General features: G+C 58.1%; 3 protein-coding genes across 5 annotated transcripts; 2 read left to right on the top strand and 1 right to left on the bottom strand.

The window, feature by feature from the left end:
- Positions 1-7,178: 7,178 nt before the first annotated feature.
- On the top strand, positions 7,179-12,322 carry GFUS (GDP-L-fucose synthase). 2 transcript variants are annotated; one of them, XM_021688515.1, is made up of 11 exons: positions 7,179-7,278; positions 8,233-8,389; positions 8,719-8,833; positions 10,065-10,145; positions 10,224-10,297; positions 10,490-10,623; positions 10,720-10,784; positions 11,149-11,215; positions 11,372-11,451; positions 11,604-11,703; positions 11,963-12,322. In XM_021688515.1, the coding sequence occupies exons 2-11, from the start codon at positions 8,244-8,246 to the stop codon at positions 12,016-12,018; spliced, it is 918 nt and encodes a 305-aa protein (XP_021544190.1). In that variant the 5' UTR covers positions 7,179-7,278; positions 8,233-8,243; the 3' UTR covers positions 12,019-12,322. The 2 variants fall into 2 exon arrangements, with proteins under 2 accessions (XP_021544190.1, XP_021544189.1); XM_021688514.1 differs by having other exon boundaries at positions 10,017-10,145.
- Positions 12,323-15,246: 2,924 nt separating this feature from the next.
- Positions 15,247-20,574, top strand: PYCR3 (pyrroline-5-carboxylate reductase 3). Of its 2 annotated transcripts, none has more exons than XM_044914314.1 (6): positions 15,247-15,381; positions 17,118-17,182; positions 17,740-17,919; positions 18,311-18,463; positions 18,779-18,871; positions 19,087-20,574. In XM_044914314.1, the coding sequence occupies exons 1-6, from the start codon at positions 15,282-15,284 to the stop codon at positions 19,267-19,269; spliced, it is 774 nt and encodes a 257-aa protein (XP_044770249.1). In that variant the 5' UTR covers positions 15,247-15,281; the 3' UTR covers positions 19,270-20,574. The 2 variants fall into 2 exon arrangements, with proteins under 2 accessions (XP_044770249.1, XP_021544188.1); XM_021688513.2 differs by having other exon boundaries at positions 18,251-18,463.
- A 741-nt stretch (positions 20,575-21,315) lies between these two features.
- Positions 21,316-25,435, bottom strand: TIGD5 (tigger transposable element derived 5). The gene has a single exon (XM_021688731.2). It carries the CDS (start codon positions 25,423-25,425, stop codon positions 23,638-23,640), a length of 1,788 nt encoding a protein of 595 aa, XP_021544406.2. The 5' UTR covers positions 25,426-25,435; the 3' UTR covers positions 21,316-23,637.

The raw sequence follows: 25,435 nt of genomic DNA, 5'->3' as shown, positions 1-25,435 counted from the left end.
GGTCATACTTCAGGGGGGCACCTGGCAGACTCAGTCGGTGCAGCATGCCACTCTTGATCTCAGGGTCGTGAGTTCAATCCCCACACTGGGCATGGAGCCTACTTAAGAACATGAGATAAAATCCTAAAAAAAAAAAATGAAGTTAATTTCCTTTCTGCTCTAGCTTCTTTCTCCTAGGGTGTGGTCTCAATAGTTAAAGTCAACATTAAGTCCATAAGATGCAAACGGATGGAGGAATCTCGCCAGAAAAACTGGAGAAGGTGTGACCCAGAAATACCAGTTGTGAGACAGGGTGTAGCTGGGGCCAGACATTGGGGTATCTTCCCAGGCCGGAGTTGTGGGGCGGGGGTTCAGCCGTGTGTGGTAACTGCACTATGTTGGGAAGGGTTGAGAGGAAGGTGTTGAGTGCTGTAGGGGAAGATGGGTTTCTGTGGATGCTGGGGTTCAGGGGGTGGACTGTAATGACCATCTCTGGTTTTAGCCTCACACCTATCCCCTCCCCCTTTCTCTTCGGGAAAGTACCTCAGTTTTGGTTTGTGGCACTTCCTAGGATCTGCGGATCGCGGTATTACCAACCTGAGAGTGCCACCCGGTCCACATGTGACTGAGACGAGGCAGTCAGGCTCTCCTCTCTGGAAATCAGGTGCCATCCGCAGCCTTCTTTTCTTCTCAGACGGTGTATCCAACAACAGGGATGAAACAGTACTGTCTTCTCTGCCCTGACCCCGTCCCTTCCTCTCTCCAGATGCTCGGCCTCCGCTAGCCACCTACTAGAGACCTTCAATTACATGTCCTGGAGATAACTCGGATTCAACACGGGGAGGACCCTCCTCAGTTCTGGCTTCCCTCTCACCTCCAAACACAGCTGTTCATCCTCCTGTGGACCCTCTTCCCATTTGTACACCCACCAGCCCCCCAATGTATATACTTTGCTCTCACCCTCAACACCCTCCCTCACTGCCCGCATCTGGATTGCTGCTATGTTCTGCTTTCTTCCTCAGAAATGGCTCTCAAATCTGTCACCTCCTCTCTCTGACATTGATTTTTTAAAAATATTTTATTTATTTATTTGTCAGAGAGAAAAAGCGCGCACAAACAGGGGGAGCAGAGGCAGAAGGAGAGGGAGAAGCAGGGAGCCCGATGCGGGGCTCGGTCCCAGGACCCCGGGATCACGACCCGAGCCGAAGGCAGACGCTCAACCGACTGAGCCACCCAGGCGCCCCTGAGCTTGATTTTTCTTTTTTAACTGGGTTGAAATTCACATAACATAAAATTAACCATATTAAAGTATAGAGTTCAGGATAACTCACAAAGTTGTGCAACCATCACCACCATCTGGTTCCAGAACATTGTCAACCGCCCGAGAAGAGACCTGCACCCATGAAGCAGGTGCATCCTTCCCCCTCCCCTCACTCCAGCCCGGCTCCTGGCAGTCACGCGTCTGCGTTCTGTCTCTGTGGATTTACCTATTCTAGATATTTCATATACATGGAATCATATGGTAATGACCTTCTGTGTGTGACTTTTCTCGTTTAACAGAATGTTTTCAAGGTTTATCCATGCCGTAGTAAGAATCAGTACTTCATTCCTCTTTATTGCCAAAGAATATTCCACAGTGTGGGTACGCCACATTTTGGTATTGACGAGTATTTGGGTTACTTCCACCCTTTGGCTGTTATGTATGCTGTACTATAAACATTCCTGTCCAAGTTTCTGTGTGGACGTATCTTTCATTTCTCATGGTTGGTGGGCATATACCCAGGAGTGGACCTGCTGGGTCATATGGTAATTCTGTATTTCACTTTTTGAGAAACCACCAAACTGCTTTCCACAGTGGCTGCACCATCTTACATTCCCACCAGCAGCGCACAGGGGTCCCAGTTTCTTCTCACGCTCAGCATTTGTTTTCCTACTAGTATTAGTATTATTACCATTGCGGTGGGTGTGAAGTGGTATCTCATGTGGTTGTGATTTGCACCTCTCTGAGGGGTTGAACATATGCTTGTTGGCCATTTATATATACTTTTGGAGTAATATCCATTAAGGTCTACCCAGGGGCACCTGGGTGGCTCAGCCAGTTAAGCATCTGCCTTCAGCTGAGGTCATGATCCCAGAGTCCTGGGATCGAGCCCCATGTCGGGCTCCCTGTTCATTGGGGAACCTGCTTCTCCCTCTCCCGCCTGCTCGTGCTCTCTCTCTCTCTTTCTCAAATGAATAAATAAAATCCTTAAAAATAAATAAATAAATAAAATCATTAAAAAAATATAGTCTGCCCAATTTTAACTGAGTTCTTTGTCTTTTTGTTATGGGGCTTAAGGGTTCTTTATATGTTCTGGATACCAGGCCCTTATCAGATATATCATTTGCAAATATTTTCTCCCATTCTGTGTGATGTCTTTTCTTTGTTTTTTGTTTTTTTTTAAGATTTACTTATTCATTTGAGAAGGGGGCGGGGAGAGGCAGAGGGAGAGAGAGAATCCCAAGTAGGCTCGATCCCACAACCCATGAGATCTTGACCTGACCCAAAACCAAGAGTTGGACACTCAACCAAGTGAGCCACCCAGGTGCCCCTGTGGGATGTCTTTTCAGTCTCTTGATAGTGTACTTTGATGCACAAATTTTAAAAATTTGATAAAATTCAATTTGTCTATTTTCCTTTTGTTCTTTGTTGATGTCATATCTGAAAATCCATTGCCAAAACCAAGATCATGAAGATTTACCCGTTTTCTTCTAAGATTTTTTAAAGGTCTTTGATCCATTTTAAGTTGACTCTTTTTTTTTTTTTAAAGATTTTATTTATTTATTTGACAGAGAGAGACAGCGAGAGAGGGAACACAAGCAGGGGGAGTGGGAGAGGGAGAAGTAGGCTTCCCGCCGAGCAGGGAGCCCGATGCGGGGCTCTATGCCAGGGCCCTGGGATCATGACCTGAGCCGAAGGCGGACGCTTAACGGCTGAGCCACCCAGGCGCCCCTTAAGTTGACTCTTGTATGTGGTGTGAGGTAGGGGTTCAGCTTCCTTTTGCATGTGGACATGCAGCTGTCTGGGCCCCATTTGTTGAAGAGACTATTCCTTCCCTGTTGAATGGTCTTGGCAACCTTGCCAGAAATCAACTGAAATAGATGTATTTCTGGACTCCCATTCCATCCCATTTGTTTCTATGGCTATCTTCGTGCCAGTACCACGGTATTTTAGTTACTATAGCTTTGTAGTATATTTTGAAATTCAGGAAATGTGAGCCCCCCAACTTTGCTTGTCTTTTTCAAGACTGTGCTGTCTCTTCTGGGTCCTTTGCAATTCCACCGAGTTTGAGGCTTGGTGGAGGAGTGCTGACCACACTGACTCCATCTTGCTCATGCCCACACGATGGCCTCCCTCAGGGCTGGTCAATGTAGGGAGGTTAATGCAGGCCCTGTTGGGAGTGTGGGAAGGCTTGTTCTGATCTTCCTTAAAGTGGTGCACAGATGGCCCCACTTTGGATGACTACCCTTTGTTGTTTGCTGTTTCAAGGTTCAAACCCTCTGCCCCTCTTTCTTCCCAGCCCAGTGGTTCACAAGGATTGAGGGGGTGGTTTTCATCTCGCTTTAAGTCAAGAAGTCACAAACGACATCTTTTTTCTTTTTGCTTAAGGAAAAAAACCTCCCACTTTTTGACTATTGTGAATAACACTGCTAGGAACATGGTGCACAGATATCTGCTTGAGTCCCTGCCTTCCATTCTTTGGGGTGCACACCCAGACAAGGGCGCCACAGCCGCCCCTGTCAGAACCTGACCAGTGGGGCATGAGGGCACCGATATGTCCACATCCTTGTCAACACTTGTTGTTTTCTGTGTTTTTGACAGTTGCCATCCTAAATGGTGTGTGGTATAAATGCACGGTTTTTGAAAGGGAAAAAAAAAAAACTGGCCTAAGTAGTTGTTTTGTGTTACTCAGTAGTTGTCTGCTCCACGCTCCCTCACTCCTTGAAACAGACTCTCCCATGAAATAAACGTGGAGAGTATTGTGACCTGGAGCCAGCCGTGCCCACATCTAATGTCTGGACACGCGGTGCACAGACCCAAACCAGTGTCTGTTACAAGCGCATTTCATTAGACCACATCAGGGCAAAGACACCAACAACCAATATTTATTGCCTATGATGATGAATTGCCAAAAATGAAAACAAAGAAAACATTGGTGAGTATTTCACTGATTTTACTCATAAAATGGTACAGGCTTTGACTTAATGTGAAAAGCTTTAAAAAAAAACACAAAACACTGGGTGGCTCAGTCAGTTGGGGATCAGCCTTCGGCTCCGGTCGTGATCTCAGGGTTCTGCGATTGAGTGTCAGGCTCCCTGCTCATCAGGGAGACCGCTTCTCAATCTCCTCCCCACCTGTGCTCTCTCTCACTCTCTCTGTCTCTCTCTCAAATAAATGGATAAAAACCTTTAAAAAAAATAGGCTTAGGTAGAAACTAAATAAAAAAATAAATAAATAAAATAAATAAATAAACATTGGGATGCCTGGGTGGCTCAGTCATTAAGCGTCTGCCTTCGGCTCAGGTCATGATCCCGGGGTCCTGGGATCGAGCCCCACAACGGGCTCCCTGCTCCGCGGGGAAGCCTGCTTCTCCCCTACTTCTCCCCCTGCTTGTGTTCCCTCTCTCGCTGTGTCTCTCTCTGTCAAATAAATAAATAAAATCTTTAAAAAAACCAAAAAAACAAAAAGAGCTAAGATTGATAATTCCACTTTCAAAGGGATTTTAAAGTAGACTTATTGAATTGGGGCGCCTGGGTGGCTCAGTTAAGCAGCTGCCTTCAGCTGGGGTTGTGATCTCGGGGTCCTCCCTGCTCAGTGGGGAGCCTGCTTCTCCCTCTCCCGCTCCCCCTGCTTGTGCATGCTCTCTCTCTGTTAAATAAATAAATAAGTCTTAAAAAAAATAAAGTAAAATAGATTCATTTAATTTTAGAGAAAATGTTTTTCTAAACTTATGGAAACGGCACATGAAACATGCAAGAGTAGAGCGCACCTGGGTGGCTCGGTTAAGTCTGTTAAGCCGCAGCCTTCAGCTCAGGTCATGATCCCAGAGTCCTGGGATCGAGCCCCGCATAGGGTTCCTTGCTCAGCAGGGAGCTTGCTTCTCCCTCTGCCGCTCCCCCTGCTTGTGCCCTCTCTCTCCCTCTCTCTCTCTGACAAATAAATAAAATCCTAAAGAAAAGAAGAAACATGCAAGAGTAATGTTCCAATAAATTTGTGAAGTTGAAACAATGAGAAACAAAAATGTTTGTATGACCATGGAGAAAATTCTCACAAAAATAAGCCCAAATGTACACCTGCAACCCAATTCTTATAGCAGCAACGTCCACAATAGCCAAACTATGGAAAGAGTCCAGATGTCCATCGACAGATGAATGGATAAAGAAGAGGTGGTATATACATACAATGGATTATTATCAGTCATCAAAAAGAATGAAATCTTGCCATTTGCAATGACATGGATGGAACTAGAGGGTATTATGCTTAGCGAAAGAAGTCAGAGAAAGACAATTATCACATGATTTCACTCATATGTGGTAATTAAGAAACAAAACAGAGACTCATAGGGGAAGGGAGGGAAAAATAAAATAAGATGAAATCAGAGGGGGAGACAAACCATAAGAGACTCTTGACTATAGGAAACAAACTGAGGGTTGTTAGAGTGGAGGGGGATGGGGGAATGGGGTAACTGGGTGATGGGCATGAAGGAGGGCACGTGATATGATGAGTACTGGGTGTTATATGCAACTGATGAATCACTGACCTCTACCTCTGAAATGAATAATACACTGTATGTTAATTAACTGAAGTTAAATTAAAAAATAAAAAAATTTTAAAAGCCCAAATGTAATTTTAACAAAAATGACTTTCTGTTACAGATGAAAGCATAATGCCAATTAAAAAAAGTTGTAAATAAATTGATTTTTTAATAATATTCCAGCATTCTAAAATGTGAAAGAACTTATGAAATATTGTATGTTGCTGCTGTAAGAGATGGTAAATGACACTCCATGGGGTTGAGGATTTTAAATTTGAATTAAAGTATTTGCTAACATTTTCTGCAATGCCGGTTAATCATCATATGCAGCCCTCTCACAATGTGGGAATGTGATGTATAAAATCCATGGTTCACTTCTGGATCTAAGTACTGCTTTTGGGATTTTATTGACAATTCCAGTTGCTACTGCCTCAGCAAAGCAGTTTCTCCAAATTGAAGCAAAGTAAAAAACAAAAAAGCAAAATCAAAAAACTATAATGACTTAGGAAAGACTGTCTAATCTGGTGTTATGGTCAATAGAATACAAATTATGTGACAGATTTTGACTATAACAACACGATTAACAACTGGTGAAACGAACGCAGGGAAAGGAAGTCGTGTGGGATGAACACAGCAGTTCGGCAAAGAGGGTCTTCGGTGTCTCGGCCACCCCGCCTCCCATCACCAGAGCGCCCAGACACGGGGTACCGCGCTGACTTCCAGTCACAGCAAAACCCTAACTTCATGGAGAGTTTAAATGGCGTATATTTTCATCCTAGGTGGTGTCAAGATCGGAGGACTGCACACTTTCTATTTACCAGTGTGTGAACAGGGTCGGCTGCGGGAACTCCCCGCATTTAGAGGGAAGGCCCGCGGGTCCAGGGCGGACCACTCACCGGAGGGCCCTAAGGACCGGGCAGACTAGTCACGCCGAGGGGGGCGGGGGGGCGAGCGACGGGGCAGGGCTGCCACCGGGGGCCCCGAGGGACCGGGCGGGGCTGCCACCGGGGGGCCCGAAGGACCCGTCCCGGACAGCGCGCCGGCCGCCGTCATCCCTTCAGACCCAGCAGAGGGCGCCTCAGCCCCCGAGGCCGGCCCGCCGACGGTCGCCGTCCCGGGAGCCGTGGACCAGCGCCTGCTGCTCCCCAGTCCTGAGGTTGGGGAGTCCCAGCGCCACGGAGCCTCCCCTGCTCTCCCACCGCCCACCCTCCCCCGCGGGGCGAATGGGGTCTCCGCCCCGCACCCGGAGGCAGCCGCGGCGGGACCCGCCCGGCCGACGCAGAGCCGCCAGAACTACATTTCCCAGATTGCTGCGCGTTCCCGGACTCCACTTCCCAGCAGCGCCCGGGGCGTCCCCGAGGACTACATTTCCCAGAGTGCGGAGGGCAGGCCCGCCGGTGCTCTCCCGGTCCCGCCCCCTCCACCTAGCCACCGCACGCGGCTGGAGACTCTAGCCCTGCCGGAAGCCGCTCTCCGGGCGACGGGCAGGTGGGGCTGGGCGCAGGTGAGACGGCGCCAGGCGCCGAGGGTCCCCGCGGGAAACCCGGCGTGGCGAGCCGGGGCCCAGACCCTGGCTGTTCCCTGACAGCCGGAGAGTCCTGAGGGGTGCCGGGACTCCGAGGGCGTGGAAGGGGAGCCGTGGGCATGGAAGTGGCGTGGGACGAGTCCGAGCAGCGGTGGTGTTTCCTCACCGGCCTGCTGCGGCACTGCCCGCGGGGTCGGGAGCAGCCCATGTCGGGGCAGTATCCCCTCCCGGCGATGCTGGCCCTGGGGCCCTGCAGCCGGGTCAGGGTCATGCTGCAGGGGCCCAGGCAGATTTTCAGCCCCAGGGATAGACGCCTTAAGGGTGGTGGCGCCCTGAGGCCTGTCCAGTTCTGAGCCGGAAGCGCCACCTGCCCGGGAGGAACTAGGCTGGTGAAGGCTCTCCTGGACCAGCTGGCCGCGGGTGGGCACCCAACTGCAAACACAGCGCGCTGCCCCTTCCTTGCCTGTGGCATGTGAGCTTTGGCTGGGAGTAACCTTCATGATATGGGCCAGGGGCCCCCAGCCCCAAGATTGTCTGCCTCCCCACTTGTCAGCTCAAGATGTGCCATCTGTCCCCTTTCTTGGCCCAGTGTGGGTCTTGGGTTGGGCCTGCAGGGCAGAGACTGGAACCAGGCTCTCTTGGGTGGGTGGGAGCCCCAAGGCCCCTGCGCAGATCTAGGCAGAGGGCTCCCTAGGGAATGGGGCTGGGAGGGGAAGACTCAGGCCAGCCGGGTCTCTGTGGTGCCCAGCAGGCTCTCTGTCATCCCCGGGGCAGGGTTGGGGGGGGGTGTCTCATCCTGTTCTGCTTGCCACAGAAACCCTGGGCTAGCCCGTGGATGGTTGCTGTGGGGTCCAGTGCTAAGGGTAGTGACCCCAAACAGGGGCATCTCCAGGGAGTGGGGTTCCATCTGCCTCCCACTATTTGCCCCCACAGGTGCAACCAACATGAGTGAGCCTGGGGGATCAGTACGAATCCTAGTGACAGGTGGATCTGGGCTGGTGGGCAGAGCCATCCAAGAGGTGGTAGCAGATGGAGCTGGGCTGCCTGGAGAGGACTGGGTGTTCGTCTCCTCCAAGGACGCTGATCTCACGTGAGTGGACCCATCCCTGGAGCAAACCCTCCAGACTCAGAGCTCCAGGCCAGCCCTGTCCCTGAGCCTGGTAGCCTCATGTTTGGGTTTTTCCCTCCAGGTGGCTGGCCTGGCTTGGGTGTGTGCAGCTCTGCTTCTAGGCAAACATCCTCGCATCTATTCCTGGAAGCCCACACCTTCATAACAGCCAGTGCCTGAACTGGCCACTTTCCTTTTTGGCAGCCCCTCCTGCCATCAGCCCTGCCCCCTGCCACCAGCACCCCAACCCCAGGGTGCTAGTTCCTTCCCTCAGGCCTCCAGGGGGCCTCTGATGGCCTGGCTCCTCCCAGGGACGCTGCACAGACCCGAGCCCTGTTTGAAAAGGTCCAGCCCACCCATGTCATCCACCTTGCTGCAATGGTGGGGGGCCTGTTCCGGAATATCAAATACAACCTGGACTTCTGGGTAAGTGAGAGGGCCCCATGGAGCACTAGGAACTTCTTGGTAGGCTCCCCATGCTTATGTTTTGGCCCCAGGAAGTCCCTGAGGGTCAGACTTGGCACAACCTGGTGGGGGCAGTCCCTGTGGAGTCCCCAATGATCCACACTTGCTTGGTAGGTCGATGGGCATGCAGGTGAGCCTGGGGGCATTTGGCCCAATAGGAAAAGCCATGGAGCTGACCGGGGGTTGGGGGAACTGAGAGAAACCAGTATTTTCTGTTTGACCTAGGTAGGGTTAATTCCTACTCCCTTAGCCCTCTGGGCCTCTAGACCCTCCTGCTCCCGGACCTCTCTGGTCCAGCTGCACTGAACCAGGCCCACCACGCATTCTGGGGTGCAGAGATGTGAGCTGGGCTCTGGGTCTGAGGCATCTAGCCTGGGGGCGTGAGGTATGGCGGAAGGGGCAGGAAGAGAGCAGGGCTCTGCCTATAGCCTGGCTCCTGCCAGGCTGTGCCCCTGAGGGTTGGCCCCACCATCTCTGGGCATCTGGTCTTGGTATGATTCAGCCCTGCATCGGGCACAGGGATGGCAGAGGCTCAGATTAGATTCTGCCCAAGGCCCCTGTCACCCCAGGGCTCTCCTTGTCTCAGTAGCAGTCTTCCCAGAAGGCTGCCTAGTGGCCATCTCTCCCACTCCTAAGAGCGGTGCAAATGCCCAATTTCCTCCCAAGATCCAGAGAAAGTGGGGTCTGGGGAGGAGTAGGGCTGGTGGCTTCCCTGCTACTGGGTGGCATAGTTGGGTAGGCTCCTCTGGGGTAGGGGAATGGAGGGGCCCCTTCTCCCCATCCCTGCCCAGGGCCAGATGGTGCCTGCCCTCAGCAGCCTGTGTGGGTGAGGTCCAGCTCTGAGCTAGGGGGTGTGGTCCAGTCCTCCAGCCCCCCTCCCAGAGCCCAGGGGTGGGGTAAGGGTAGAAGAACTGCCTGCTAAGGAGGTAACAGGCTTCCATGGTTTCTGGAAGGTCTATGCTGGGAGGTTTTGCCTTGTCCCAGGAAGCAGTTAGGGTAAACTGGTTCAGGTGCTGCCCTCGTGGGAGGGGTCGGAGTATGTCCTGCTTCTGTCCCTGGAGGGGCAGGTAAGGACTGAAGTCCTGCCTGGAGGGGCTTGCATCTGCCCTCCCACCCTTCCCCCTCCCCCCCCTGCCCACGCCAGAGGAAAAACGTGCACATCAACGACAACGTCCTGCACTCGGCCTTTGAGGTGGGCGTGCGTAAGGTGGTTTCCTGCCTTTCTACCTGTATCTTCCCGGACAAGACCACCTATCCTATCGATGAGACTATGGTGAGGGGCGGGGCCCGACGGGGGCGGGGCCCGACGGGGGCGGGGCCAGGAAAGCAAAGGCCTCCCCTGCTCTTCTAGATCCACGATGGGCCACCGCACAGCAGCAATTTTGGCTACTCCTACGCCAAGAGGATGATCGACGTGCAGAACAGGTCCTCCGCCCGGGTGCCCAGCCGAGACCCGACAGGAAAAGGGAGGAGGGCCCAGAGGGTTTCCCCGCAGGGCTCCCACACTTCATGGCCCCTCTTTGCGGGCCGCCGGTTTTTCCATCCATGAGGCCAGGGCGGGGGCGGTGGGTCAGTGGTCCCAGGGCAAGGGCCGGAAGAGACGCTGGGACTTTGCAGGGCCTACTTCCAGCAGCACGGCTGCACTTTCACCGCTGTCATCCCCACTAACGTCTTCGGGCCCCACGACAACTTCAACATTGAGGATGGCCACGTGCTGCCTGGCCTCATCCACAAGGTGCACCTGGCCAAGAGTGAGTGCCTGCTTGTGGGGCCCCAGGGCCTCAGCTGGGAGGAGGGGTGGTGGTGGGCACAGCCCCCCCGCAGCTGCCCCCTCCCTAAATCTGCAGGCAGCGGCTCCGCCCTGACGGTGTGGGGCACTGGAAAGCCACGGAGGCAGTTCATCTACTCACTGGTTGGTGCCTAGCTCTCTCCACCCAAACGTTTCCTGGCCTGCCATGCTGCTTGTGGGAAGGCCGTAGCCTGAGGGAGCCTGGTAAAAGAGCGGGGTCCAGGCTGAGCCTCCGGAGGAGCAGTCACTGGTCCCCCCCTGGGTCGCTGTAGGCACCTGGCCTCATGGGAGTCGCCAGGTGCAGCACTGAGCTCAGTGAGAGACACAACTCTCTGTTGGTGAGCTGGCTAAGAGCTGCCCAAAGGGAGAGACTTCTGGCCCCAGTGGAGCCTGGGCTGTGTCCTCACTGAGCAGGGGCACTTAGGAGGGGTGGCCTATGGCCCCATGTGGCCGTAACTTGTGGCCTCTGACCCTTTTTGACTTCTAGGACCTGGCCCGGCTCTTTATCTGGGTCCTGCGGGAGTACAATGAGGTGGAGCCCATCATCCTATCAGGTGGGCACCCTTTGGCCTCTGCCACTAAAGCAGGACCAAACCCACGTCTGTCCAGAGAGCAGCTAGGTGGGGAATGACAGTATTGTGGGGGGCTGGGTGACAGCAAGGCCGGGCAGAGGAGGCCTGACCTGGCTGTTGGCACCCCGCTCCCCACAGTGGGCGAGGAGGATGAGGTCTCTATCCAGGAGGCAGCTGAAGCCGTGGTGGAGGCCATGGACTTCCATGGGGGGGTCACCGTATCCTTTGACTCTGACGCACCCAAGATGGCTCTCCCCCTGGCCACTGGAGAGAGGAGGGGTGGTGTTCCCCCTGGGAAAGGCAGAAGAGGTTCAAGGGCAGGCAGGGACGGGGGGTGCCCCTTCTGCTGTGGCCTTGACCAGGCACCTAGTTTGATACAACCAAGTCAGATGGGCAGTTTAAGAAGACGGCCAGTAACGGCAAGCTTCGGACCTACCTGCCCGACTTCCGGTTTACACCCTTCAAGCAGGGTGAGCCCCCTGGTCCTCCCCTGGCTCTCCCACCCCATCCCGCGAGACCTCCTATCCCCTCCTTCCTGGCTTTGGCTTCTCTACTTCAAGCTGCAGACACCCTCAGGGTTTGGAGTCCAAACCTTTATGGGGGAGGAAGGACACAGAAGGGGTGACTGCAGGTGTCACTGGGGCCTCTGCCCTCCCCATCTCCTCCAGTGGAGATCAGTGCAGCCCCAGCCCTCACCTGCCACCACCTGTTACCTGCCCACCTCTGCAGCTGTGAAGGAGACCTGTGCCTGGTTCACCCACAACTACGAACAGGCCCGGAAGTGAAGCACAGTGTGGGAGCAGGCGCGGGCTGCCCCCAAGGCCCCGGAGGCAGCACCCTCAGACCCTACAGGAGTGGAGGGCACTGCCCAGCAATCTGGGCCCACGTTCTCCCCTTCACCAGGGCGGCTCTGGGCAGCTGTGCAGTGGGGCCACCATTCATGTCTGTCCTCAGGGAAACCAAGGCCTGGCCAGGTTCTCCCAGCACCTTGCTCCCCAACACCAGTCCCAGGGTCCTGAGTGTGTCCCCTTCTGATCCTGCTCTCCCACTCCCTGGGAGCTAATAAAGTCCATTTTCCCAGGCCTGGCCCCAAAAGCTCTGTGCCAGCCATTCCTCCCCTCCCCCCCCCACCCCAACACACACACACACACACACACACAGGCACTGTCTCCCTGAGCCTGGCTAACCCCAGGACCTACCGTTCACCTGCTGACTGCTCAGCTCTGGAGAGACAACTGGGCCAGGGAGGCTCACTGTCCCTGGAGTGGAAGGGCAGCAGCGGCTGGCCAAGTGGGTGTGCAGGTGAGAAGCAGGCAGGCTGCAGGGTAGAGGCAGTGGACAGTCAGTCGGTGGGGATAGAGGGCAGGGTACCTGTAGCAGTCCCAGCGGGTGGTGTGGGCCCAGCTTAGCCTTTCCACATGAGGTCATATGCAGGCCTGGGTGGCCTCAACTCCCTGGGCCTACCTGTCAGCACCTGGACTTTGCGGGACAAAGCTAGTCCTGGATTTGGACAGGCTGAGTAGGCATGTGGATGGATCCAAGCAGAGGGTGGTGAACAGACCCCAGGAGAGAGCTGTACCAGGCCTGGCCCCTCACCTCCCTGGCCCTCAGGTGGCAGCCTGTGATGGGGCCTGGCCTGCCCTTCTCCCCTGGACAGTAACAAGTGTCACAAAGGAGGGCCTGCTGGGCCTGGTGGGTAGGGGTGAGCAGCACAGACCTCCCCATTCTCAGCAGGAATCCAGCCAAGTCCCCAGGGTGGCCAGGCACTGCTGGGGTGTGGACCCAGGAGTACCCAACTCCAAAGCCCTGAGATACGTTCCCTGGCTCCAGGCCGGCCCTCCTCTCAGGTCCCCTCTCTTCTGGGTCACCCTTCATCATCCTCATGCTGGTGGCTCCCAGCTTTCTTCTGACCCCGGAAGTGCCTGGCGTCATGTTAATTCTTTCCTCTGTTCAGGCAGTATTGGCTGTCTTCCCTGTGCCAGGCATGGCTTCCCACCTCTGTCCCTGTGCCCATCTGCACCCACCCTCTTCCCCCAGCGAGCTGTAGTGTTTATGCCCCAGGGCTCTCTCCCAGCGAGCTGCACTGTTTACCCCCCAGGGCTCTCCCCCAGTGAGCTGCACTGTTTACCCCCCAGGGCTCTCCCCCAGCGAGCTGCAGTGTTTACGCCCCAGGGCTCTCCCCCAGTGAGCTGCACTGTTTACCCCGCAGGGCTCTCCCCCAGCGAGCTGCAGTGTTTACCCCCCAGGGCTCTCCCCCAGTGAGCTGCAGTGTTTACGCCCCAGGGCTCTCCCCCAGCGAGCTGCGGTGTTTACCCCCCCCCCGGGGCTCTCCCCCAGCGAGCTGCGGTGTTTACCCCCCCCCCCTGCACTCTCCCCCAGCGAGCTGCAGTGTTTACCCCCCAGGGCTCCTATGGGGCTGGCCCAGGACCTTCCTGTCAGTGCCTCCCACACCTTTTCGGCCTCAACTGATGTGTTGCTTTCTCTGAGTGCCCACTCTGCTGCGGGATTCCTGTGTGCTTCTCTGGGAATGCCCGGAGCCTCTCCCTCCCCCCAGGACTTGGAGCTCTAGGACCTGGGTCAGCCTTCACTGTGTGTTCGCTGGGCTCCAGCCCTCTGTGAATGAAGGCTCTGCTCATGTCAGGGTTCAGGGAGGGGGTGGTGCCAGAGTCAGCCATGTGAAAACATACAGAGGGAGGCCCAGCCTAGGAGAGAGGCCTGGACACACTTGGCAGGACATAGATCGTGGCTGTGTGTCCTGATGAGCCACCCTCTACTGCTGTGAGTATGTGTGTGTGTTTACTGCAGAGGGGCCATGCCCCCAGCCGGAATGCAGGTCCTCCAGGTGCAGGTCCCGCTGCCTATACTCTGCTGCTGTATGGCCTTCATCACCAGCCCAGAGCAGGGCCCACACGCTGTGGGGGTAGTGTTGAATGAATGAGGGGATTTTATTTTTCAAGAGCTTAGACTGTGTCAAAGTAGAGTTTAGGATAACAAAACATTTTTAAAATGCAATCTTAAAAAAAAAAAAACCCTACAATCTTAGATCTTCAAGCCTTATTTTTCCTGTGTCAATTACAAATTAAAGTACTCCCACCCCTACCCTCCCCTCATTTCAAACATGGCCTCTTCCCACGGCCAAGCACTCCATCCGCACCCCCCACGCCGCTGGGACCAACAAGACGGGCCAGGTCTCCGCTGGGGACCCAGGCCTCAGGAAGGCCTCTCCTGCCTTCTTGCAGCAGCCTGGGAGGCCCAGGAAAACCAGGATCCAGGCTGGCTGGAGGAGCTCCTCTAATCCGGTAAAGCGACAGGCCCCTGCTCACACATTTCACTGGCCGTGCCCAGGTTATGCTGTCACCCGGACCCGCTGCAGCTTGGAGAGGGGCTGACAACAAGCCCCGACCAGGCAACCCTGCCCTCCGCACCCGAGTCCACTCCCAGGTTCCAGAGAACCAGGACGCCCTGAGGACGCGGCTCCCACCCAGGGAAACCGGCCTAAGGCTGGCAGGGCTTCGCTCCCCAGCTCCTGACATGTCCTGATGGTGGGCCAGGGTCCGGACCTTGCCTGCCCCGGTCTTTCATCAGAATCAGGGCGGATGCTTCCTCCTGGAAGCTAAGCTGCCCAGCGGCCACCCGCCAGTGCTTTCCCAGACTCTGCAGCGTCCCCGCGAGGGACACCCACCAGGCACGCTCCAGGGCGCGGACCTCCGGGACAGAGTCAGAGGAACCCCACCCTTTCCGACCCTTCGCCTTTGAGTGGAGCCTCTCAAGCTGCCCTCTCGCCTTCGGCACAGGTGCCACGTCCTCGGCCATTCGTGGGGCACCGCCCCGCCCCACGCGGCGCCCCACAGCGCCTCGCTCTCTCGGGCCAATGAGCAGCGTGGGGAGGGACTCGCTGCTGAGCGAACCTAGAGCTCGGAGCCCGGAAGGGGGTGGGCGGGGCGTAAGGTACCGGTAACCAATCGACGATGACAGGGGCGGGGCGGCGTAGCCCATTGGCGGGGCCGAGGGCGTGGGGCGGGGCAAAGCCGGGCCAGGCCGTGGCGAGATGGCGACGGCGGAGACGCAGGGGATGGACCCGCTTCGCGTGGGCTTCGTGGGCGCGGGACGTATGGCGGAGGCCATCGCGCAGGGCTTCATCCGAGCAGGTGGGGCGCCGCGGGAGTGCGGCGCGTGGGTCCCCGGGCCTGGGAGCCAGCGGGCGTCCGACGCGCGCCCGGTGTGCGAGGAAAGGGTTCACCTGTGCGCTGCTCACCTGCCTGGAGGGATGCATCCCGCAGAGCTCCTGGGCGAGGAGCGAGGGCCACAAGGGAGCCCTCCGCGCCGGGTCCTCAGGGTGCAGCGGGGCCGGTCGGGCGGGCGTGGGCCAGGGCGGATCGCGGACGCTGCCCCTGCGGACTCCGCTTCCTCAGCACAGCAGCGAGGGGTGTGCGTGGGTGGCGTAGAGCTGGTTGTCCCCGCAGGGGCCATGAGCCACGTGGGGCCACAGAGCACCTGAGATGTGCTGCGAGTTTGTAGAATAAAATCTGTCGGGTTTGGAAGATGTAGCACACACAAAAAGCGAGAAAGTAACATATTTGAGTAATTTTTAGTGCTGACTAAAACCAATATTTGGAAGGGTAGTATTTTGTTTACACCGGGTTAAATAAAGTGGATTAGAGTTAACTTTATCTTTCTCTTTTACTTACTTAATGTGACTACTAGAAAACGTGAAGTTAGGTATTTGGCTCCGGTGATATTTCCCTCGGACAGCACTACCTTGGAGCCTGGAATCTCCCACTAACTTCTGGTCTGCTGCCTGGGTCGAGTGGGTTGACCTTTGAGACTCCGATTCTATTTTCTCCTCCTGTGCCAGCTCCACTGCGGTGGCAGGCTGCAGGTTTTCTCCACGTGGGCCCTGTGGACGTTTGGGTTGGGATAATTCTCCATCCTTCACATTGTAGGGTGTTTAGCCACTTTCCTGGTCTCTCCCCACTAGATGTTAGTAGCATCCCCCAATTATGACAGCCAAAGCTGTCTCCAGAGGTTACCACATGTCCCCTGGGGTTGGAGGGCAAAAACTTCCCGGGTGGAGAACCACTGGTTTATTGCAAAGCAGGGCAGTGCTGTCCTGGTCTTACTCCACGGGTTTTAGAAACCTTGACGTGCAAGTTATGGGCTGGCTTTCTGTCTTCAGCCTCTGTCAAGGTTCAGAAGGGTCAAAATCATCAGAACGTAGTTGAGTGCACGTCTCAGGTGTTTTACCTGTAGAACCTGGCAGTACCGCCTTCCTCCCAGGGCTGTACAGGTTCAATATTGAACACAGTACCGGTATGTGTGGGCATGCGTGGTGGTGTCACTGTCCTGACCAACTGGCTCTGTGTTCAGGTTGTGAGGTGCGCTTCTGCCTTCCTGTTAGACCTTGCAGAAACTTAACCTCCCAGCCCTGTACGCCACAAATGCAGATGATTTCTACCCGATGGGCTCTGAGCCTCTGCTTGGACATCCCAGCACAGACGTACCCCCAACACCCAGGGAAGCTCAGCCCCTATTGGGCCCCCCTCCCCACCGTGCCCCCTCCTCCACCCTAGCCTTCCTGTCCCCGGAGGCTGTGTCCTCATGAGACTAGGCAAGCTCCGGGCCCCTGCATCTAGCCCCCCGTGGACTCAGCAGCAGCAGGCAGGTGGTGATGACTGACAAGCAGGATAGAATGGAGCTGAGCACCAGGGTGCACCAAACGCCCCTGCCAGGCCCTTGGGTTCTCACAGAGTGTCAGGCAAGCCAGGGGCCAGGATGGCTGAGCATGAGAGGCCCTTCAGGAAGGGGCAGGCCAGGCTGGTTCCTGCTCTTCCTTCCTTCCACTCCACCTCCTCACAAACCCTTCTGCTTTTGCTTTTCTCTCCAGGAAAACTAGAAGCTGAGCACATACTGGCCAGTGCACCGACTGACAGGAACCTCTGTCACTTCCAGGTGAGCTGGGCCCCAGCTCTTCTGAGTTGAGGCTTTTCTGGGGGGCTCATGGTGGCTCTTGGCCCCTGTCCCTCTGAGACAGTTCTTGGGGCCAGGGAAGTGCTGCTTATTTAGCTAAACTTTTGAGACGGGCTGGGCTGGGCTGGGGAAGGGGAGGTCAAAGACCAGAAGGAAAGCCAAGGTTGGGGAAGGCTAAGGCAGAGTGAAGGGTGTGTGTGTGTGTGTGTGTGTGTGTGTGCGTGCACGCACGCGCACTCATGTAAATGCACGTGTGTACACGTGTGTTGGGGGCAGAGATGGTTGTGGGCACTCACTGGGGTCAGAGGGCACAAGGAAGTGCTGACATCAGGGGTCCTGTGAGGTGCAGAGTTGGTCCTGAGCAAGCATGGATGGTCTGGGTGAGTCTTGGGCTTTGGAAGTGGGGGTGGTGCAGGCATTTGCAATGGGAGAGACCCATGGGGACCCCTGGGAATGCAGGGTGGCCTCCAGCAGGAAGGGTCATGGTCTGGGAGGCTGTCCCATTTACCCCAGCCCTGATCCCACTGTCCCCACTGCAGGCTCTGGGCTGCCGGACCACCCACTCCAACCAGGAGGTTCTGCAGAACTGCTTGCTGGTCTTCTTTGCTACCAAGCCTCATGTCCTGCCCACTGTCCTGGCCGAGGTGTCCCCTGTGGTAACCACTAAGCACATCTTGGTGTCTGTGGCTGCCGGGGTCTCTCTGAGCACCCTGGAAGAGGTGAGTTGCCTGTGGGGGTTATGTGGGAGCTGAGGCTCTGACCTCAGAGTCCATTCTGCTGGTCAGAACTTCCCACCCTTTGCCATCCCAGACTGGTGCCAGCCTGGGTTTAGCCCTTTAGGAAGGTGGGATGGGTGAAACCTGTGACAGACAGCCTCCAGACCAACCCCTGCCCAAAGAGGTGGCCAGGTGACCAAGGGGGCTGGGGCTTAGGTTCCTGCTGGCACCCCAGCCAGGACACAGGGGAGGGAGCCCACAGCTGGCTGAGGCCTGGGTCTGCCTGACGGGGCCAATCCCACATGATCCCTGACTCCAGCTTCTCTCTGACCAGCTGCTGCCCCCGACCACACGGGTGCTGCGGGTCTCCCCCAACCTGCCCTGCATGGTTCAGGAGGGGGCCATGGTGATGGCACGGGGCCGCCACGCCGGAAGCAGCGAGGCCAAGCTCCTGCAGACCCTGCTGGAGGCCTGCGGGCAGTGCGAGGAGGTACCTGAGGCCCACGTGGACATCCACACTGGCCTCAGTGGCAGCGGAGTGGCCTTCGTGAGTGTCGTCTCATCCCCCACCCCCAGGTCAGCCCTTGGCAAAGCGGCGACTTCTCAAGTCCCTGCAATGACCCCAGCCTTTGGGATTCGATGACTTGGTTCCCGGGCTGCCTGTGAGCTCTACTCTCTGCTACGTCGTTGCCTTCCTGGGCCTTTGTCCAGTCAGACCCCTGGGCTCAAGCCTCAGCCCTAGTTCCTGCACTGGTGGCCAGTGCTCTGGGCCATGTTCCTGAAGGTTCCGAGCTTTCTCCAGACCGGGTGCTACGTGCAGGAGAGTGTTGGCTTTGACAGTCTCCACCCCGCTCTGCTACAGGTGTGTGCCTTCTCCGAGGCCCTGGCCGAAGGTGCCATCAAGATGGGCATGCCGGGTGGCCTGGCCCACCGCATTGCCGCTCAGACCCTGCTGGTGAGTGAGTGCAGCCCCCGCGGGGTCGTGTGAAAAGGGATGGGCTGCTATGTCTCCCAGGAGCAGTGGGAAGGGGGACAGCAGGTCCAAGAAGCCTGGACGAAGATCTGGGATGGGGGTCGGGGGTGGACCCATGACGAAGCAGGCTACGTGGGCTGAGCTGGAGAACGGGCTGCCCGCTTCCCTTGAGTCACCCCCAGGGCCCCTCTCCCCAGGGAACAGCTAAGATGTTGCAGCAGAAGGGGCAGCACCCAGCTCAGCTGCGGACAGACGTGTGCACGCCGGGCGGCACCACCATCTACGGGCTGCACGCCCTGGAGCAGGGTGGGCTTCGGGCCGCCACCATGAGTGCCGTGGAGGCCGCCACCTCCCGGGCCAGGGAGCTCGGTGGGAAGTAGGGAACAGGCAGGGGCTGTGGGCTGCCCCCAGTCCCTCCTTCCTTGCCCCCTCCCCAGGACTGCAGCTCCCCCACCACGCAGGAGCCTCCTGGCTGCCCCCCGACCTCCACACGAGGAAATGAGAAGGGACAAGACGGGAAGGTTTTGCAGGCAGGGGATCCCCTCACCATGGGAACCTCCCCCGCCCCCCCGCTCCCCCTCCCACCGCAGGGCAGAAGGCACCATGGCAGCGGCCCGCCGTCAGGTGTGGGTATGTGCTGGCCAGGTGCCCCGTGTGCTCAGCTGGTGGGTTGAGGGCAGGAGCAGGGCTGCTGCTGGAGCAGCTGGGGAGGCCCTTCCGACAGCTTTCTGACTGCAGCCAGCACGGGGGCGGGGGCGGGGGGGGGCACCCAGACACTGCACAAGAGACCGGCTCCTCCTCAGTGAAGCCAACACTGGTAGGCCCCCACATTGGTCTTGTCCTCGGGTTGACCTGCCATGGCGGGGGGCGTCACCCGCAGGGAGCTAGCCCCTGAGAAAACAACGGGGCTGGCTGCCCTTTGCTCTTTGCCTGGCTCAGGAGGAGCTGCACCGGGTCCTTCCCTTGGGGAGCCCCCCTGAACAGAGAGCCCTGGGCAGATGGGCCGCAGTGCTGATCAGCAGCAGGCCAGTGCAGGGAGGCTGGGCCTAGCCGGCTGCAGAACAGGGACTTGGCTTCAGCTGGGTGTGGGCCCCCTCCCCCAGCTAAGCTCCTGGCAAGTGGCAGGTGGAACTGGCCCTGATGACCGTTCCCTGGGTTGTCCTGGAGGGTCTCCTGGCCTGGCCTCTGACTGCAGGACATGGCTCTTCGGCACATCCCTGGCCAGGAAGGCCAGGAAAGCCAGGAACTTGGGTCCCACACCAAGGCCATGGGGCCTTTGGGTGGAGGACGGGCTGCCTGCCTCTTTCCCCGACGCTGCCCCCGAGACTCCTGGAGCCTCCCCACCCCACGAAGGCCCCGGAGTGCTGGAGCTCCCCTTACTTCCACCCGGTGGCCTCCTGAGACTGGGCCAGCCACAAAGTGGAGCAAGCTGCCTCCAGTTTACCAGCTGAGACTTGAGGCAAATCAGCCCTATCTGTACGTGGCTGATAGCGCCCCCACAGCAGCGCTCCCCCCGCTCACGCTCGCGTCCTCCATCCCCAGCCTTCGGCCTGTCCTCCCACGCACATCCCCAGACCTGCTGCCCCCTCCCCGCCGTGGTCCTTCCTTGGCCAACTGGCCCTTCCACCGGTCAGAAGGGTCCGCCCGAGGCCATTTCCACACCTGACTGATCTGTGAGATGGGAATAAAGGCACCGTCTGCTAGCACCGAGTGACTGATATCTAGGCTGATAAAGCAGATTGCAAGGGCCTGGAAGTACATCTGAGCTGAGGCTTGAGACCTGGGAGCAGGTGGTGTGGGGGCAGAGGTCACCCACACCTTGGCTGTACAGCACCAGCATCTGAAAGCTCTGATGGGTACAGTCTGGTTTCCTCCCTAGCCCAACCGCATCCTCCAGTGTATGTTGGTGGGTTCAGCGATGCGTCTTCCCACCCAGTCTCCGAGAACCTGGGCGGGTTGGCTTGTGGGGCAGAAGACGCACCTCTGGCCAGCCCTGCCGTGAGCGGCCACTCGCGGAATGAGAGGCGCCTCAGTGAGCCCCCGGCCCAGCTGGAACAGCAGCCGTGCCCCAGGTGGTGGTGGGCCTGGACAGGACAGGAGTGGTGAGAGTGGCTTTGGGGGCCAGGGCTACAGCATGACCATTGGCCAGACACACTCACCTTCTAGCCCAACACTCAGGTTACTTTGTCAAGAGATCGGGGGAGAGAATTTCCCTTTTCATCCGTGGTTTATATCTTCCTTACATTTTCAAATTATGAGGTGTTCTAGATCTAAGCATTGGGTCAAAAATTACAAAATTAAGACTTCAGAAGTACCTGGTTGGCTGAGGCAGTAGAGCATGAAACTTGGTCCTCGGGGTCATGAGTTCAACCCCACGTTTGGTGTAGATTATTTAAATAAGAATATCTGCCAAAATTCAAAAAAATATGTTAAAATAAGACTTTAGAACAGGGATGCACATGAAATTGACATGAACCTTTATTATAAAGCACGTTGGGCCTACCTGACTGGGTGAATTCCTCCCTCAAGGATGGGTGTGAAAAGGCCCCTCAACAGAGCATGCATCCCAAAAGCCCATGGTCCTCAAGGACACGCCCCTGGAGTCAAGGCTAGCCTGTGGGCACCCTTATCTGGGCACAAACAGCGCCCAGCCCCCCTCCCGGGCTCCCCGCGGCAATCCTGACTCGCTGGGCTGGGGGTCCCTGGAGGGCACACTCTTCCCTTCACCACATGCCAACATGGTGCCCTGCAGCCCCCCAGCTGTCTGGGGGTGGCTTCCCAGGCATGTAGCCCCCTTGGGCAAGGCCGTGCCTCTCAGACAGCTCCCTCTGAGGGTTGCAGCTTAGTCTCATCCCCACAGAACATGCAGGTCAAGGGCGGTTTTAGCAGAGCCTGCACACCGGCTTGTCTTCATCCACGTGCCCCCCCCTCCCCAGCCCGCTGCCAAGCCCACTGGATGCCCTAACGATGATCCTGACCAAGAGCCACTTTGGGGAAGAGCAACAAGCTCTGCTGCTGTGAGTGTTCAACCATTCTGCAGAGAGAGACTCTGGGGTCCCAAGTGCACCCTTGCCCAGTGCCCATGGGGGCCCTGAGGTCTGCCTCTCCAGACTCCCCCGGGGGCACGCCTGGCAGAGCAGAGGCCAGGGCCTCCCAGCCCTAGGTCCCTGAGTTGCCATCGGATGTTACAAAAGGGAAGACTTCCTGAAGCCCCATGCTAGCTGCTTGGGTTAGAGTCCCAGGGCCAGCCACAGACGGCAGCCACAGACGGCCAGAGGCACCTGCAGGGGCGCGGGCTGGAGACAGCTAGTGAGTGGACGGGCCAGAGGGGCCCCAGTTGGGGGCCCCTGCTCCCAAATTCTTCACACCTTCCCTCAGCTTTCAGATTTGAGATACATGGATGTGACACACACACACTCTGACCGGGGACAGTTCCACGGAACAACTTATGTTCTCAGACTTGTGGGGAAGCTGCTCTGGGGGCTCCCTCCAGCTGCCTCAGCAGTGCCTGGCCACCCCCTCCCATGGACACACCGTGTGCCTGCAGCTGCCTGGCTACTGCCGGAGGATGTGGGGCAGGTGGGGGTGAAGGGAGGACGGAGGCAGGCAGCACTCAGACCTGGCCCCCGCCTCTCACAAGCGCTCTGGGCAGCACCTCCCCCAAGGCCGTCCCTCGGAGGCCCGGGCACCGCCGGACTCTGAACCTAGAGCTGGCCAGTGACACACGAACCCTTTCCTCCTCCTCTCAAACGGAGCCACTCAGAAGCCCAGTCCCTGGGGCTACGGGAAGCAGCTCCTTAGCCATACCCTTGGCAGTGCCAGGAGTTCCAATGGAGGAGCACTAAGGCACTGTAGGATTGTCCCCGTATGGCTGTCAGTATCGCAGGCCCGCTCCGGGTAGATGGCGTGGCTCTGGGCCTGGTTGCTGGTCCAGGGAGCTTGCTCAGTCATTGGCCAAGTCACCAGGGGCCCAAGTCTAGAAGGCTGCTAACCCCATAGAATAAGAGAGCAGTTTGGGAATGGAATTTTCTTAAGGAAAACTAACAATCCCAGTGGAACGGAAATCTACACTTGCTGCTGCATCTGGAACCTCAGGATCCCCAACTGCCGGGCACCACCCTCCCTTCCCAGCCTCTATAGAGCCAACCTCCAAGAGCAGCCCCAGGCTGGGGAATGAGACACCACCCTGGGCCCCAGGCAGGGTATCTGTAAAACCGGACTCCGCATGGAGATCTCCGCATGGAGACTGCATGGCTGTGGCATGGGAACCATGAAGCACCAGAGCTCCAGACTTACAGGAGTGCTGGCCCCTTGTCCAGTGCGTGTGATGGGCCACCCCGGAGGAGGGCAGGAGGTACGGACAGGCATGGAGCCCAGTAAGGGCCAGGGCCAGAAAACCGAGAGCTGCTCTGATTAGCGCGCTACGTTGTTCGTGGCAGGTGTGTGTGGCAAGGGACCCTGGCAAAAACCACAGACACCACGAGTGTGCTTGCGCAGGGAGGAGGTGTATGAGCCCAGGGCCCCTCTTCTAGCTCCCCTCAGGAGAATGGGGGACCAGTGGAGCAGGATGATCCTCCACAACAGAGCCCCTCCAAGTCAGCCTGGGGGCCAGGATCCCTGGAGCCCCCTGAGCCAGGGGGTGGGCCATCCCAGGGGAGGGAGGGAGGGGAAATGGAAGACTGTGCGTGTCTCCTCCCTCCAAGTGCAGCAGGAACACAGCCGCTGGGGGGCCACTCAGGCTGGCCTGGTCACACCCCATCCTCGGGGACTGCACGAGAGGGACCAATGCCCCCCAGCCTCCGGGCCATGCTGATCAGTGAGCGCAGCTGCACCAGCTTTGGTGGCCCCACCTCCCGGGGGTCCTGATTCTCCAGCCACCGGAGAGCTGTCTCCAGACCCCGGACAGCCTCCCCAGCAGTGGGCACGGCAGCCTCCTCCTCCTCCTCCCCACCTCCCACGACAGAGGGTAGGCTGGCTGGGGGTAGAGGGGCAGCAGGAGCCAGCACAGGGGGCCGGCCAGGGCCTGCCTCCTCCCTGCAGCTGTCGGGCAGCCCCCCATCATCGTCCAGATGCAGCCACTTGGCCACCTCCTCGGGCGCCAGGCGCTTGTAGGCCAGGGCTGCCAGGTGCGTGAGGTCGCTGAGCACCCGGCTGTGCTCTGCAGCGTCCTCGGCCTGGCCGGCCGGCTGCCCAACACACTCCTCAGTGGGCCGGGGCTCAAAGGCCGCCCGCAAGCCGAGCAGCCAGCACCGCTCAATGCTGCCTGCCTGCACCAGGTCCCAGGAGAGGCCGGCCAGGTAGAGCATGTCCTTGAGCATGAAGCTGCGCATGAAGTCCAACGGGGAGCCCCCCGCACAAGACACAGCTAGCCTCAACAGCTCCCGCTTGTATAGCTGCTTGAAGGCGGCCACCACCCCCTGCTCCAGTGGGGCAGGGATGTGTGCCCGGCTGCTGCCCTTGGACAGGAAGAGCACCCGCACAGCACCATCCGGGGTTTGCAGCTCTTCGGGGGGGCTGAGGGGCTCGGGCCGACACCGCCGCAGGGTCTCCTCGCTCTCCTCCAGCGCAGGCACCCTGGCAGCGGGGCTTGGGCAGGGCGGGTGGGCCACCAGCAGCACGGCCTTCTGCTGCAGGCAGCTGCGGCGCAGATAGCGCCTCACGCCGGGGACGAACTCCTCGAAGAACCAGCCCCGCAGCAGAGGGCGACTGAGCCAGGCGTCCGGGCTGTAGCGGTACGAGGCGGGGAACTTGTCCTGGTTGTGGTGGCGCAGGCTAGGCGGGTCCGGCAGCTGCCCGATGACCAGCGGCTTCAGCTTGTGGCTACCGGTCAGGTTGGCGGCCAGCAGCACGGTCACCCGGTCACCCCGCCAGCGCCGGCCGCAGCCCCCCGCGCCGAGGTCTCCTGCGCCCAGGGGCGCGGCCTGCTCCGGAAGCAGCTTCCAGTAGAGGCCAGTGACGTTTGCGTTGTAGATCTGCTCGTCGCCGTAGCCTCCCTCGGCGGGGGGCGGCGGGGCCGGGGCCCGGTCGGGCAGGGGGCCGGAGCTGGAGCCGGGGGGCTGCGCGGGCTCCTGCTTGACGGGCGGGCCCGGCGCGGGGCCCGTGGCCAGAGGCTCGGCCTCGCCGTAGATACGCTGGCTGGAGATGCCGTGGCGCTTCTGCCAGCGCCAGAACCAGCCGTGGCTGGCCTTGAAGGTGCACTCGGGCCCATAGATCTGGCGCGCGAAGGCCTCGGCCTGCGCCTGGATGAGCGGCCCTGACAGCGGCACGCCGTGCTGGCGCAGCGCCAGGAACCACGAGTAGACGGCGCGGTCGATCTCCTCCTCGTTGGCCAGCCGCATCTTCTTGCGCTGCGTGCCCACCTCGCCGCCCAGCTGCTCCAGGAACCAGCGCAGCTTGGGCTCGTCCTTGAGCCAGCCGCGCAGCGTGCCGCCCGGCACACCGAAGTCGCGGCACACGCTGGCCTGCCGCTCGCCGCCCTTGACGCGCTCGATGGCCTGCAGCTTGTCCTTGATGGAGTAGGCCTTGCGGAAGGCCATCTTCACGGCC

Source organism: Neomonachus schauinslandi, chromosome 4 (assembly GCF_002201575.2).
Source record: "Neomonachus schauinslandi chromosome 4, ASM220157v2, whole genome shotgun sequence".
NCBI lineage: Eukaryota > Metazoa > Chordata > Mammalia > Carnivora > Phocidae > Neomonachus > Neomonachus schauinslandi.
The sequence above is the reverse complement of the archived record's forward strand: the minus strand, read 5'-3'. Positions and strand labels throughout refer to the sequence as shown.